This window comes from Myotis nattereri, assembly GCF_964212035.1.
Source record: "Myotis nattereri genome assembly, chromosome: 9".
Lineage (NCBI taxonomy): Eukaryota > Metazoa > Chordata > Mammalia > Chiroptera > Vespertilionidae > Myotis > Myotis nattereri.
This window is the reverse complement of record NC_138084.1, coordinates 43036693-43050132: the sequence shown is the minus strand read 5'-3', so window position 1 is coordinate 43050132 and position 13440 is coordinate 43036693. Positions and strand designations below refer to the sequence as shown.

The following is a 13440-nucleotide window of genomic DNA, read 5'->3' as shown; positions in this document are numbered from 1 at the left end:
CTGAGTGGGCCCAAGGTGTCGGCTCGGCCTCAGGACCAGCGTGGACCAAGGGTGATGTTCCCAGGGCTCCAAGAATCACTGCCCTTTGCTGCCTCTGGCCTTCCTCATGCTGTCTCCTCTCAGACGTGAGCAGCAGGGAGGCCAGGCCAGCTCTGCCCAGGTCTGTGCCCGAGGAGGAAAGGGGGCCAAGCCTGGACTTCCTTGAGCCGCCAGCCCGAAGGCCTCTCTGTTTCCCGAGTGCTGCAAAGAGGCAAGCTGACACCAGTTAGACGTAATTTTTTCCCACTCTTGGCAGAGAAAGTAAAGAGACAGAGATAAACAAAATGTACTGTCATCACCCCCAACCCACACTTCGTTTTTAAACAAACAGGCCAGGTCCTGCCAGGCCTTCTTCCCTACTAACTGCCCTGAGACCAGCCCACCCTGCCCACCCCTCGCTGGCCCACTGGCCCTGGAGCTCAGTGAAGGGGGAAGCTGTCCTCTGGCTTCAGGCTTCGGATGAGAGCTCCCGCCCAGGCAGGGGAAGTCATGGCACTAGTGCCAGAGCACAACCTTCCCGGCCTGGTCCGCGCTCACCACGTGGTTCCCCGAGTAGCACCAGGCCACGGCGTTGACAGCGGCGCTGAGGAGAGGGAGGGCCAGGCTTCAGGGGAGTGCCAGGTGGGCCTGCAGCCTGGCGCTGCCCCTCAGTACTGGCCTGGCAGCTTGAGGCTCGCTCTGAGCCCATTTCCTTCCCTATGAAAGGCTCACAGGACTACGGCAAAGATGGACCCAAGCGCATATGAAAAGGCACCTTGTGAACAGTAAAGGGCTCTGGGAGGTGGAAGATAGGGACACAAGGGCTGGGGACTCAGGGCCCAAGCGTGTCAGAACCTGAACTGGGCTCAGTGGGACTGGAGGCAGGGCGGCCGTGGCCCTGAGGCTAGGGTGGGCAGGTGGGTGGTGGCCATGCTCACCAGTGGGGTCCCCGTAGGCTACTCTCCAATTTCCCAGTGTCCACATTCCAGATATACAGGGCTCCGTCCCAGGAACCGGCCAGTGCAAAGCTTCTGTCTGGGCTGCAGTGACCACGGCACAGCAAGAGAGAGGAGGAGGTCAGAGGTGAGGACACACGCACACTGACACACAGACACAATCGGATGGGGCACACTTGGGTAGGCATGTGCTCTCACATACACACCTGAACACGGCTTTGGTCCAGTCAGAACCGCACTTGAAGCCATCAGCTCTGAGGACAGACAAGAGTTGGGTCAGAGTGGAGGTGGCCGTCAAGGGATCGGGTACCTCAGCAGGCCCCCGGGGAGCCTTTTATAGGGGACAAGAGGCCCAACTACCCCAGCCAAAGCCACAGGCCAGAGGCCATGGGGCAGGTACCTGAACACCTGGCGGATATTGCTGACACGCAGGTCGATGACCTTGAGTGTGTTGTCACGGGAACAGCTGAGCAGATGCAGCTGATCGTAGCTGAGGCTCAGGGAGGTGACCCGGCCCTGCACAGGGATGACCTGTGTGCAGCCGGGCCCCCTAAGGAGCAAGGACAGAGATGGGGATGAGCAGCAGCCCCTCTGACGGGCACCCAGGTCCCAGCACTGAGGCCAAGGCTCACAGTGACTGACCTCCCACTGCAGACAGGCCCCTCCAACAGGAACCTGGGCAGCCCCTCAAGCCCTTGGGTCGCTGAAATAAGGTCAGAGGGGCCCAGCTGGCGTGGCTCAGCGGTTGAATGTCGACCTATGAACCAAGAGGTCATGGTTCAATCCCCAGTCCGGGCACATGCCCTGCTGCGGTATCGATCCCCAGTGTGGGGCGTGCAGGAGGCAGCCAATCAATGATTCCCTCTCATCACTGATTCTCTCTTTCCCTCTCCCTTCCTCTCTGAAATCAATTTATTTTTTTTAAAAGGCCAGAGGAAAAGCAAGGAAGTCTGTCTTCACACGCGTGAAAGACAGCAAGGGTGTCCAACGGCAATCCCTGCAGACGAGCAAGGAGCAGCCGGAGGCAGGCCTGGCACTGGCCTTTACCACCATTCGAGCCCAATGTTGGGCTCTTAGGTTTTAAATACAACGGAAACTTGTGTTCCTTTTGATTAAAAAGTGGTGACTATGTGGGGAAAGGGGTTGCTAGATCTTGGCTGTCAAGACCCAGGCAGAGTCCCGTGGCTGGAAGGAGAAGCCCTGAGGTGGCAGAGGTCCACCAGCTGAGCCTTCACGGGGCCAAGCCCAGCACAGCCTCCCCTCCCCGAGGTGCCCACCAGGGCTCCACGGCCACAGAATGGAAAGAGAACATGGGAGCCTGCCCCTGCGCCTCCGCCATGCACAGCCTGTCACCTGCTGTCCCAGAACCGGATCTTCTGGTCATTGTGGCCACTAATGATGACATGGTCCCCACACACCACGTCGTTGCAGTAGGAAAGGACATTGATGGTCCTCGAGCCTAGGGAACAAGGAGCAGAGCCCCAGCCTCAGAGAAGGGTCGTCAGGAGCCAACCCGCAGACACATGAGAAGCTGAAGCCCAGAAGCCTCCCAAAACTAGAACCCGGGTCCCCTGCTTCCCAGCCCAAAGCCCAAGGTCACCAAAAACCTGACAGCACCAATGGGGACAGAGAAGGAGGGGCCTTGGGAGGTTTCACACCAAATGCCTATGAGTCTTAGAAACACTTCCAGAGAGAAGGTCAAGGTCCCTCCTTGACCAGCCTGGGGGGTGAGGAGGGTGTGGGCGGGGGGTTGGGGGGCTGGGCCTCACAGTAGGCACGGTCAAGGTCCCACTCCTTCACTGTCCGGTCTCGGCTCCCAGTCACCGCCTGGTGTCTCGTTAGCTTGAATTTAGCAGCCGTCACCTTGTCTGTGTGTCCAGATAGTGTCTCCTGCACGCCCCCCCCCCCATCCCAAATATGGATCAAGGGCATAGTCAAGACTCCATAACACCCCCCTCTAGGCCCAGGGCATGAACCTGACCCCCAGGCGGCCTCCCCGGTCAGACCTCACCTTGGATTGTGCCTCTCCCACCTTCCAGAGCTGAGCAGCCCGACTGTAAGTAGCTGCCAATACCTGGGAGCCCTGGAGAGATGAGAGTAGGAGAGGTCAGAGACCTGGGCCTGGCCAGAGGCAACATCCCTCAGGCCAGAGAGCTGGGATGGGACGCCTTGAGGCTTCTCTCACAACCCAGGTCCCCGGGCAGGCAGAGGAGGATTTGAGGGCCCAGTTCTAGGATACCCATGTATTTCTAAGAGCCCCCAGCTGCCTAGGGTGGAGACTGGGGGGAAGGAAACATCCCATGCGACTGGGGCAAAGGCCTCTCACCGAGGGGTCGAAGTCCACACTGGTGATGCTGCTACCAGCTCCTTCAAGAGTTTGGTTGGCCTCCAGGCGACCTGGGGGAACCAGGGGAAGACAGAGTGCAATGAGGTCACTCACCTCACGAAAACGGGGAGCTGGGATGGAGAGTGAGAAAATCAGTCTTTCCCAATTTAGGGACAGAATTGTCGGGTCTGTTCTGGGGGCCTGGGCTGCACCTTCCCAACCTGCCAGCAGGGGGCCCCAGAGGATAGCTGGTCATTTCACAGCTCTAAAGAGGACTAGAGAAAAGGGGCTGTCCCTAGGTCACACAGCAAGCCAAGGGCCAGGCCAGCTAGAGATCGGACTCCTCTAGGAAGCCTCCAGGAGCTGGCTCTAACTTCCCAATACCCACCCACTCCACCTCTCCTCTCGCCCTCCACACACACACACAGCCCAAAGTAGCTAGCTAACATTGGTTTCCTACTGAGTTCTGAGCGTTCAAATGGTAACAGAAGTGGCCTAGCAACCAGCCGGCATGTCTCAGTGGTTGAGCATCAACCTACGAACCAGGAGGTCACAGTTTGATTCCTGGCCAGGGCACACGCCCAGGTTGCGGGCTCAGTCCTCAATGTGGGGTATGCAGGAGGCAGCCGATCAATGATTCTCTCTATTCATTGATGTTTCTCTCTCTCCCTCCCTCCTCCTTCCTCTCTGAAATAATAAAAAATAAAAGAAGTGGCCAAGAGAACCCCTCATCTCCTAACAGGGACCATGTGAGCTCAGCCCTCCTCATCCTGCAGGCCTGGACCCCAGGAGCTAGAAGACTCTACCCTTCTTCAGAAAAGCAAGCTCAGCACTCTTGCCAAGGAATCATCTGGCCACTGCCCACAAGAATAGCCCACGTGAGGAAACATAAAGAGGTCCAAGACCTCTTTACCCACCAAGAAACAAGCTGAGGGTGGGGTCTGGAGAGAAAGCATAGGGTTGGCCTGCAGGGGAGGGACCCTCACCTCCCACAACATTCCAGAGGTGAATGAGGCGGTCAGACCCTCCAGTGGCCAGGAGGCTGCTATTGGGACCAAAACGAACTGCATTGACCTCAGAAAGGTGGGCATCCTGTAGGAAAAAAAAGGAGAGATTGGTGCCCCTGATCCTTGCCACACAGGCCTCTTTGTGCATGCTCACGGGCTCTCTCACATGCGCTGGTGCACACAGTAGGATCTCATCATCTCTGCCTAGACCCCTGCAGCAGCCTCCCCTGGCTGATACCCCATATTTCCTGGCTGGCCTCCTGTCTCTCCCTCTCCAGTCCATGCCCCTATTATAAATGGCTGAGGGATGCCCACCACAAGCTGTGGCAGAAAAACTCCTGCTCCTGCTGAAGAGCCCAGCCCTGCTTCCCTGGCCTCCTTGGACCACTCCTGGGGCCCACACTCCCCGTTTCAGCACCTGATGCATGTGGCCCAGCTCCTCCTCACCAGCACATCCTGAGCCCAGGTAGGAAGTCGGGCAGCCACGCACACAGGGATGCTCTGATATTGCTGCACGGAGGGTCCTCCAATTGAGTGTCCTCTCCTCTTCTTGAAACTGGGGGGAGAGGAGGGTCAGGAGGGCATCCAGCAAGTTCCTCTGAGGCAGCAACAACAGGAAGCAGACATCGAAGGCAACAGCAGGTGGCCAGGAGGCGTAGGGAGCACAGTCCCCAACCTGGCCTCTGACCCCAGGGGTCAGTGTGGAGATGACAGGGGCACAGAGAAATGCAGAGAGACGGGGCAGAGTGGATGGATGCAGAGAAACCTCGGGGCTGGGGTTTCAGCCCTGGTCTTGTCACTCCTTGGCTCTGTGACCCTGAACGAGTCCCTGAGATTTCTGAACCTCAGTTTCCCAACTGAGTGGTAGCTCCTGTGCAGCCTCAGGCTGGAACTCTTGGTCCCCTGTGAGGAAATTCAGTGAGGGACAGAGCCTGGAGGAGAGCTGAGCAGGAGCTGAAAATGAGGCCATGCACCCAGCTCGGCCTGTGGGGCTCCGCAGAGACTGGCACAGGCTGCTGGGCAACACAGACGGGCAGACAGAGGTACGCACGCAGACCCAGTCTGAAAAGCTGCACACGAGGCTCCAAGATGCCCTATCCCTTCACACACGTCGGTGCGCACACACACTTACTGCAGAAGCCCCTTCACCACATCCACACAGCGGGACAGCGTCAGGGAGGTGGCGGAGGCAGACCTGGGGCAGAATCGAGAGAGAGACGTGCTAAGGGGCTGGCCGGTGGGTGTGCAGACGGCAGTCGTTCGAGCCTACTCTGCCAGGGACCCTAGGGCTCACAGCTTCTGGAACTTGGCTCCTCGAAGATCCGGAGAGTGGCATGACCCAGAGCACATGAAGATGGAGGCAGACAGCGAGTTGGCAATGAAGTCTCCCAAAGTTTTCACCATGATGGTAAGAACTGCCTCAGCACCCAAGTTCCCCAGCCAAAGTTCCTGGGAGACTGAGCGGGGCCTATGGAGTGGGGTGATGGTGAAGGTGTCTCCAGGCTGGAATAGCATAAGGCTGAGGGCAGGGGGATGTGAGGACCTAGATCTGCTGAGACCTCAAAAATGCTCAGGAGAGGACTTGGCTCACCGGGACACTCAGGGCTCTGGGGACCAGGATCGCATGCCCCTCCCCACGGTTCCTTCGCTGCCCTGAGGCCTAGGCACCAGTGACCTGCAAGGAAGAGCTGCAGGAGAGCTTTCGGCCTGGGGATTGGGGCAGGGAAGGGCAGCCTCAATGCCAGGCAAATCAAGACAAATGAGGAAACGGGGGGCGGGGCCCGAGGACTGAAATCCCAATCGGGTCCCACTGCGTGAGCTCACATCTATCTACACATGCTCAGATTCTCACACGCATTCAAGTATGCTCACCCAGGCTTGCACACTCGTGTGCTCTCCTATCCCTGTGTATGCACACACATGCCTTCAACAGCTGAGCCCCCGGCCTTGCCCACAGGTTCCCTCCTGGTGACACCCTTTCACCAGCCTGACACCCCACCCCCAGAGATCTGGTCCTGGGGAGGAAAGAAAGGAGTGAGGACAGGGTTGGGGTCCCTGAGGTGGCCCTGGAGGTCAGACCTGTCCTAGGAGGTCTGAGCTGTATGTACCCCAGTGTCTCTCCAAGGTCCCTCCCAACCCAGGAGTAGGCTCGAGGTCCCACTGGAAGACTCTGGGGTGGGGCTCAGCTCAGAGTTCTGGGCCAGTCCTCACCTGAAGGGCCTCTTCAACTTCTCACCAGCCTCACTCTCCAGAAACTCAGGCTCAGCAAGCAGAGTGAGAGTCAGCTCAGCCTTCTCTCTGGTCTCATTGCCTGAGGTGTCTGGGTTCCTGGGAGAGCAAATGGAGCTCAGAAAGGCCAAGGGACGAGGCCAGCCCCTCCCTGGCCCAGAGCCCCACAGGGTGAAGATGTGCAAACCCCGTGATAAGGGGTCAGGGTGGGCGCACACATGATAGGCCCGGTGCTGGCTTCTATGACCACACGTGTCTGTGCGTGTCCTGCGGCCGCAGTCTATGTGCTGCAGGCAGGTGTGAGGCAAGGTAGAGGTGGAGGCAGCGGCCCAAGAGCAGGGCACTGCAGGACACACGGGGCCGAGCCAGCATCCGAGGCTCTCTTACTCGCTAATGCTCACTGTCCGCTTGGCAGCCTTCTGCAGCTCCTGGGACACCAGCGCCTGCTTGGCCCTGGGGGTAGAAACACTTCCTGGTATACAGGCGCAGGGCCCTTCCCCACAGCGCGTGGGTCCTCCTTCCTGGGGAAGGGGCAAGGGGTTCCCTTACAGGGGACGGGACCCAGCCCCCTGACCTCTCCCGGCGCTCGTTGCGCAGGTTGCGCTCGGCGGCTGCGCGCGCCTTGCGCTGCACCAGCCGCTCCAGCAGGTCGCGCGCCTCCTCCTCCAGCCGGCGCAGCGCCGCCTCCCGCAGCCGGGCTTGCAGGCGCAGCGCCTCGTAGGCCGCCTGCTGCGCCACGTTCCGCGCCCGCCGCACGTCCACCTGCCTCACGTGCTGGGCCCGCTCCTCCTGCAGCTGCGCCACCTGCTCCTCCAGGGCCGCCAGCCTGGAGCCGGGGGCGAGCCGACGTCACTTCCCCGTGGGAACGGGTCCCCGAGCTGGGGCGGACTTGCCCGCGGCCACGCGCCAGCCAAGCAGCTAAGGCAAGTCTCCCACCCAGCCTTACCCGCTCAGAGTCCCGCGGTGCCGGGCGTTTGGGGACGAGGGGAAAGCGGTTGGGCCCTGCTGGAGACACGCGGGGTCACCCGTCCCCCCCCCCCTCCCGGGCTCAGAGCCCCCCGACGTGGGCGCGGTTCCCCTGCGCTCGCCCGCCGGCGCCTTACCTGCCCTGCCGCTCCTCCAGCTCGGACTCCAGGGCGCCCAGGGCTGCGGTCTTTTCCACCACCTGGTAGGCCATCTGGGGGCGGTTAAAGGCCAGACTCTGGGCCTCTTTGTAGAGCTTCAGCCAGGGTCTGCTGCTGCACCCACCCGCTCCCTTCCTGAAGAGCAAGCTCAGGCGCAGGTAGACTACGGTCCTGGCCCGGAATGCACTGCTGTTTCATGGAGCCTGGAAGGGACTTAGGCCCTGAAGTCTGATCCCTGCGTGCCAGTCTTGGCGTGGCCATTTATTTTTCTCTGTGACCCAGGGGTAGTCATTCAACCTCAGCCTTCTGTTATCTCACCTATAAAATGGGAATGATCGTGCTTGCCTTATAGGGTAATACGGAATTATTATGAGAAATCGTTTTTCAAATAATGGCAATTTTTTTAATAGAGCACTTATGTGTTCCATGCCTTGTTCTGAGCATTCTACACATATTAACTCTTAATCCCCATAACATCACTATGAGGTAGGTGATGCCATTTTACAGAGAAGGACATTGACACAGAGAGGTTAAGTGTCTTGCCCAAAGTCACACAGCTAAGTGGCAGAGCTGATATTGGACCCCAGGCCACCGAACATTATGCTCCAAGTAAAGGGCTGGTCTACAGGAGGGGTGCAAGGGTTGTGGGTTCTGTTCCCCTGGCCTACTGACCAGATCCCCCAGAGTAAGAAGGAGCCCTGAGCAGAGGCACCCAGCCTAAGAACAGGAATGGACTATATAAGAGCACCGGGCCCAGAATAAATGCTGGAGCTGCCCCACAGCCCAAGAGTGGGGGTGAGGGTCATCTTATCTGTACCCCTGCCTCACTGAACAGTCCTTCAGCCAGGAGCTGGGGAAGCCACAGAGATCAAGTTCAACTCCCACCTTTTGGAGCTGAGGGATCAGTGGGAGAGACAGGCCCTAGACAATGCAGTTCCCACCAGTGTGGCGAGAGGAACGTGAGGAAATAGCCTAGGCTGGGGCTCTATTGGTAACCTGTTCCTGTGTTCTCACATGCGCGGGCCTGGTGAGGGATGGACTGAGGAGCAAGGTTGGTGCTGTCCACCTGCACTGACATTACTCACTCTCTTGTGGGCCTGGGGAGGGGCCCAGCACACACAAGGCAGAGAGACCTGCTTTCATACCTGGCCCAGTTTATATAACATTTATAATTCCTTTCACCACTAAGCAGTCTGACCACCACTTCCACTTCCTCACCTGTCATTTACTTGCATTGATGTCTTGGTACTCAGTTTGGGGGGTTTTTTGTCTTTTTTTTTTTTATGCTTTTCAAAATTAAAATAATAGAGATGGAAAACAGATTAGCTGCTAACAGGAATTAGGAATGGTTGGGGCAGAGGGATAAGTTGTGACTAAAATAGGGTAGAGAGAGGTCTCTGATGATGAAATAGAGCCGTATCTTAATGTTCACACAAATCTACACACATGTGACAGAATCACCAAGAACTACACAGTTCACACCAATATCAATTCCCTGACTGTGTGTGCTGTAGTTACAGAAGATGTAAGCAATGGGGGAAACTGGGTAAAGGGTACACAGGTCCTCTCTGTACTGTCTTTGCAGTTTCCTCTGAATCTATAATTATTTCAAAATAAAAAGATCAAATAATAGTAATAATACATGTTGGTTGTGATCATGTGAAACAGTACAAACAAAGGAAAAGCCCCTCCTCATCCCCTGGTATATCCAATGGGGGCTGACTGGTGTGTGCCTGAGGAAACGAAGGCGAGGGAGTGCTGAGGGCAAGGGGTGTGGGAGGGATCCCATACAAAGGGAACGATGAACTCAGAGATAAGAGAGTGGCAGGATATATATATACCAAACTGATAAGGGGGGGGGGGGGGCGGTGAAAAAGGCTCTTACTTGTTTGTATTCTATGGACTTCGGTTCTCTTGAAATGTTCACAACAAGCATCTGTTATATTTTTTTCTCTAATGGAAGTCACTTTTATTATTAAAATATATCCCTCTGAGTGCTGTATGAAGAATGGATGGGGGTGCCAAGAGAGGGGTCATCCAGGGTGGAATGAGGTCAGTTTGGACCAGGCCAGACATGGTATAGGAAACAGAAGTAGATTTCGAGGCAGGATCCATGATCTGGTGACTAGCTCAGAACAGAGGGCTGGGAAGGGTCAGGGGTGCCCCCAGGTTTCCAGCCCCGTGACCACTAATGGAGGGGTGCATGATCCACCTCATTCAGCACTTAGCCTACAGATATGCATTAGCATGGACTGTGGAGACAAGCCCCAGGAACACAGTGGAGGCAAACCAAAAGCATTCCAGGCCTTGGGGTGCTCACAGCCCAGAAGGGGGTTCAGATGTTTGAGAACCACTTCTCAAGTGTGAAGTTGTGACTACAAGACGCTGAGGGAGAGGCTCTCACTGCATTCACAGCCCCCTTCCCACACTCGTTAGGCAGGTGACTTGGGCATGAGTTTACTGGTCTATCAGTCTCCTCCAGTGGACTTGAACCTCCATAAGGCCAGGTCTTGTTTATGCTGCATTCATGTGCCTTGCATGTAGCAATTGTCAATAAATATGTGTTGAAAGAATGGAGAGTGCCCGGCCAGCGTGGCTCAGTGGTTGAGTGTCGACCTATGAACCAGGAGGGCTGAACTCTCACCTCACTTCCTCCAACTGCTGTTGGAGCCCACTTCATCCTGGGCTGCCAGAGCCAAGCTAGAGCGCATCGGACTGTCTGGCCTCAAGGCACTGGACTTGGGGACTGTCCCTCTTTTGCTGACTCCCTTGGACTGAATCTTGCATCCCCCAAAATCCTAGATCCTGGCCCCACTACGTTGTCTCTCAGACCACATTCTCAGACCCTGCCCAGCCTACCTCACCACAGACCAGCCGAAGTCCCTCCTTCTCCTCTTGCCATTTCACCCTCAGAATGTCCGGTGATGGGACTTGGTCTGAGTTAGACCGCGACTCCTCCTCCCTGCCAACCAATCAAGAGAGTGGTGCTCATTGTCCCTCCATTCACCCGGGCGATGTGCATGAAAAGCCTGAGACCAGCATCATGAACTTTTTCCTAGAAAGGTGGAAGCCAGAAGAGGAAAGCGCACATTTCCAGCAATTGAAGCTGTCCATGGCTCAGCTCTGGGAGTCCCCCAGCCTTGGTTTCCATGGTCAGGACCCTCCTTTAGAAGCACCTCCCAACTCTGAGCCCCAACCCATTCTTGATTCTCATCTCCACTCCCTCTTCGGAATAGGTAGCAAGGCCCTTTCTGTAGGCATCGGGTAAAGAATTAGGGATACAGTCCTGGCTGGGAAGGCTCAGTTGGTTAGGGGTTCAATCCCCAGGAGGGGGTGTGCAGGAGGCAGCCAATCAATGATTTTCTATCATCGTTGATGTTTCTCTCCCTCTTCCTTCCTCTCTCTGAAATCAATAAAAACATTTTTTTAAAAGATGAGAGAGATAGAGACAGAAAAGGGGAAAAGATGAGTGTAGGGGTGGGAAGGGAAGGAGATGGGACAAATGCAGAGATGGACTGAGATGGGTAGGAGAGAAGGACTTTCAAAGCAGCTGGCCTGGGGGAAGGCTGAAGAGCTTACATACCCCTCCCCCCTGGGTAGCAGACAGGGGCCAATGAGGTGCTAGGGAGAGAATGGACCCAGCATAGGCAGTGGGGGCAGGGCCCAGGCACAGGCAGCCCATTGTGACCACAACCACAAGCACGCATACACTCACCAAGGGCCCTGCCGGGGAGCAGGAGTGACATTGTTTGGCTCTGGCTGCAGCTTGTCTGAGAACCGGGCCAGCAGTTCAGCCTTTTCTAGGAGACGGTTATCTAGGGGTGCAAGAGGGTGAACCTGGGGCAAAGACACTTACCAGCAAACTCCAGACAAAAAGGATCCCTGTCTGGCTGGGAAGGCTGCAGGAGCCCAGGGGTGCCAATGGCAGAGCTACTGGCAGATTGGGTTCTATCCCTTGCTTAAGGGGTGTTTATACAGCTCCACCAGGACCTTCAGCCTTTTGGCACAGCATCCTCACAGCACTAGCCTCCAGACCCTCCCAGGAGAACACCTGCTTTCCCAGAAGGATGACCACCACTGGGGAAGGGTCCTGAGAAAGGAAGGGGCCAGGGTTGAACCCCCAGCCCCAGGGCAGGGCCTGGCCACAGAGAGTGATGAAACACACAGCTCCACCTGCCTATGGCCTTACTTCCCCTCCAGGGGCTCTAACTTTCTGGATGAAAAACAATCCTGACTTCCCCTGGTAGGTGGAAGGTTCCTCTCCCCTCCCACCCCCACCCTCCTCCAACCCCACCCACCATCCCAGCCAAAACAGAAAGCCCTTGAGCAGTTATCCAGCAGACTTCCTCAAGTTCGGCAGTTTCTGCTACAGACCCTGAAACACACCTCCTCCACACCCACCCGGTCACTTCCTCTTTTTTCACCAATTCCAGGATAAGGTGGAGGTGACAAGCCCAGGCCTAGCTCCGCAGCAATTTTTCCTCTCCACGTCTCACCTCCAAACCCCAGCCCAGCCCTCAGGGCACTGCTCTGGCCCCCCAGCAAGTCTAAAGATGCCATTTTGCCCAGCTTATGGGTGAGAAATCTGAAGCTTAGGAATATGATCTGCCCAAGACCACAAAGACTGGACTTTAAGTGTGTCTGATTTCAGCCCTCTGGAGTCTCCCCAGGCCCACACATTTGCAGCTGGTGCGGGGAGGTTTGGTGAGGGAGGGTCGATTAAGCTTCAGCCAAGATTAGGCCCAGTGATGGAGCTAGAGGGATTGGTGACCAGAGAAGTGACCAGAAGCCCTGCACACAGATGCACACCTGTTTATCTCTCTTGATCTCCATACCCCTTCCTGACCGGCTACCCAGAAACAACTCTGTGACAGTCTGATTCCAGGGCTCAGCTAGCTCCCTCCTGCAGCCTGGGGCCTCCCTTTCTCCCTCCGGCCGGCGTTGGCTGGGCACAGAGGCACTCCAAAAACCTGAGCCAGGATCACCTACCTGCGGCAAAGCCTGAGACTCTGAGCTTCCCCCCTAGAGATTCAGTTTCACTCCTTTCCTCAATTCGCTAAACAGTAGTTGCTCTGGACAGTCCCACCTCCTTTCACTGGGCTATGGGGACCAAGTGGACTGACCAGGCTCTGCCTTAGGGACCGCCCGGCAGGGGGAAGCACAAGAGACCCTACAACCTCAACACTGGCTGACCGGTGCCGCCTCGGAAGCACAGCTCGAGGAGCAGAGCCGGGCCCAGAGGGGCGCGGAGAGCGGCGGCATGAGGAGGAGCTGCGTCCAGGACGGCGCTCTGAGCAGAGCCTGAGCTGGCAGGGGCAGGGATGTGGCCGGTCGGAGACAGGGCGTCACAGATGGGGGTGCAGCAGGCCCCAGGCCTCGGAGACGAGAAGGCACTGGTGCACTGGCATCACCGCTGGAGAGACCAGACGCTTTCCCGCAGCCCCGTCCCCTCCGCCGCCCTCATCCCAGCCCCACGGGGCGCACTCACAGGCCGGCACCAGCTCCAGGAAGAGCGCCTTCTGCGTGCGGTCCCGCTGCCGCAGCTGCCGCACGATGTGGCGCTTCCAGCGGGCGGCGGGCGCTCCGGCGCCGCAGGGCCCCGCCATGGCCGCGCGCTCCCGCCTGTCCCGCGTGGGCAACGGCTCCCTAGAAGGCTCGGGTGGGCTGGGGCGGGGCCTCCCGGGGACTCCGTGACGCCAGGGGGAGGGCCGCGGCGGGGATTCCCCGGGTTGTACCAAGAGCGTATTTGCGGGAGAGACGCAATCGTGGGGGGGAAGCCG

The 13440-nt window shown here is 57.4% G+C and overlaps 2 protein-coding genes across 3 annotated transcripts in view; one reads left to right on the top strand and one right to left on the bottom strand.

The window, feature by feature from the left end:
• Nucleotides 1-260: 260 nt before the first annotated feature.
• On the bottom strand, nucleotides 261-13285 carry ATG16L2 (autophagy related 16 like 2). 2 transcript variants are annotated; one of them, XM_081098707.1, is made up of 18 exons: nucleotides 13149-13285; nucleotides 11376-11475; nucleotides 10520-10622; nucleotides 7640-7713; nucleotides 7111-7362; nucleotides 6924-6989; nucleotides 6519-6635; nucleotides 5440-5502; nucleotides 4755-4863; nucleotides 4287-4392; nucleotides 3301-3371; nucleotides 2986-3057; nucleotides 2744-2864; nucleotides 2328-2433; nucleotides 1375-1524; nucleotides 1181-1228; nucleotides 957-1058; nucleotides 261-622 (listed from the first exon to the last, which is right to left on the bottom strand). In XM_081098707.1, exons 1-18 carry the CDS (start codon nucleotides 13264-13266, stop codon nucleotides 535-537), a joined length of 1866 nt encoding a protein of 621 aa, XP_080954833.1. In that variant the 5' UTR covers nucleotides 13267-13285; the 3' UTR covers nucleotides 261-534. The 2 variants fall into 2 exon arrangements, with proteins under 2 accessions (XP_080954833.1, XP_080954834.1); XM_081098708.1 differs by lacking the exon at nucleotides 7111-7362 and having other exon boundaries at nucleotides 13149-13283.
• STARD10 (StAR related lipid transfer domain containing 10) overlaps nucleotides 7232-13440 on the top strand; it is a 52172-nt gene continuing 45963 nt past the window's right edge. The window contains exon 1 of the mRNA XM_081098710.1: nucleotides 7232-7459. The gene's annotated coding sequence lies outside the window, so the exon portion shown is untranslated. The remainder of the gene's footprint in view (nucleotides 7460-13440) is intronic.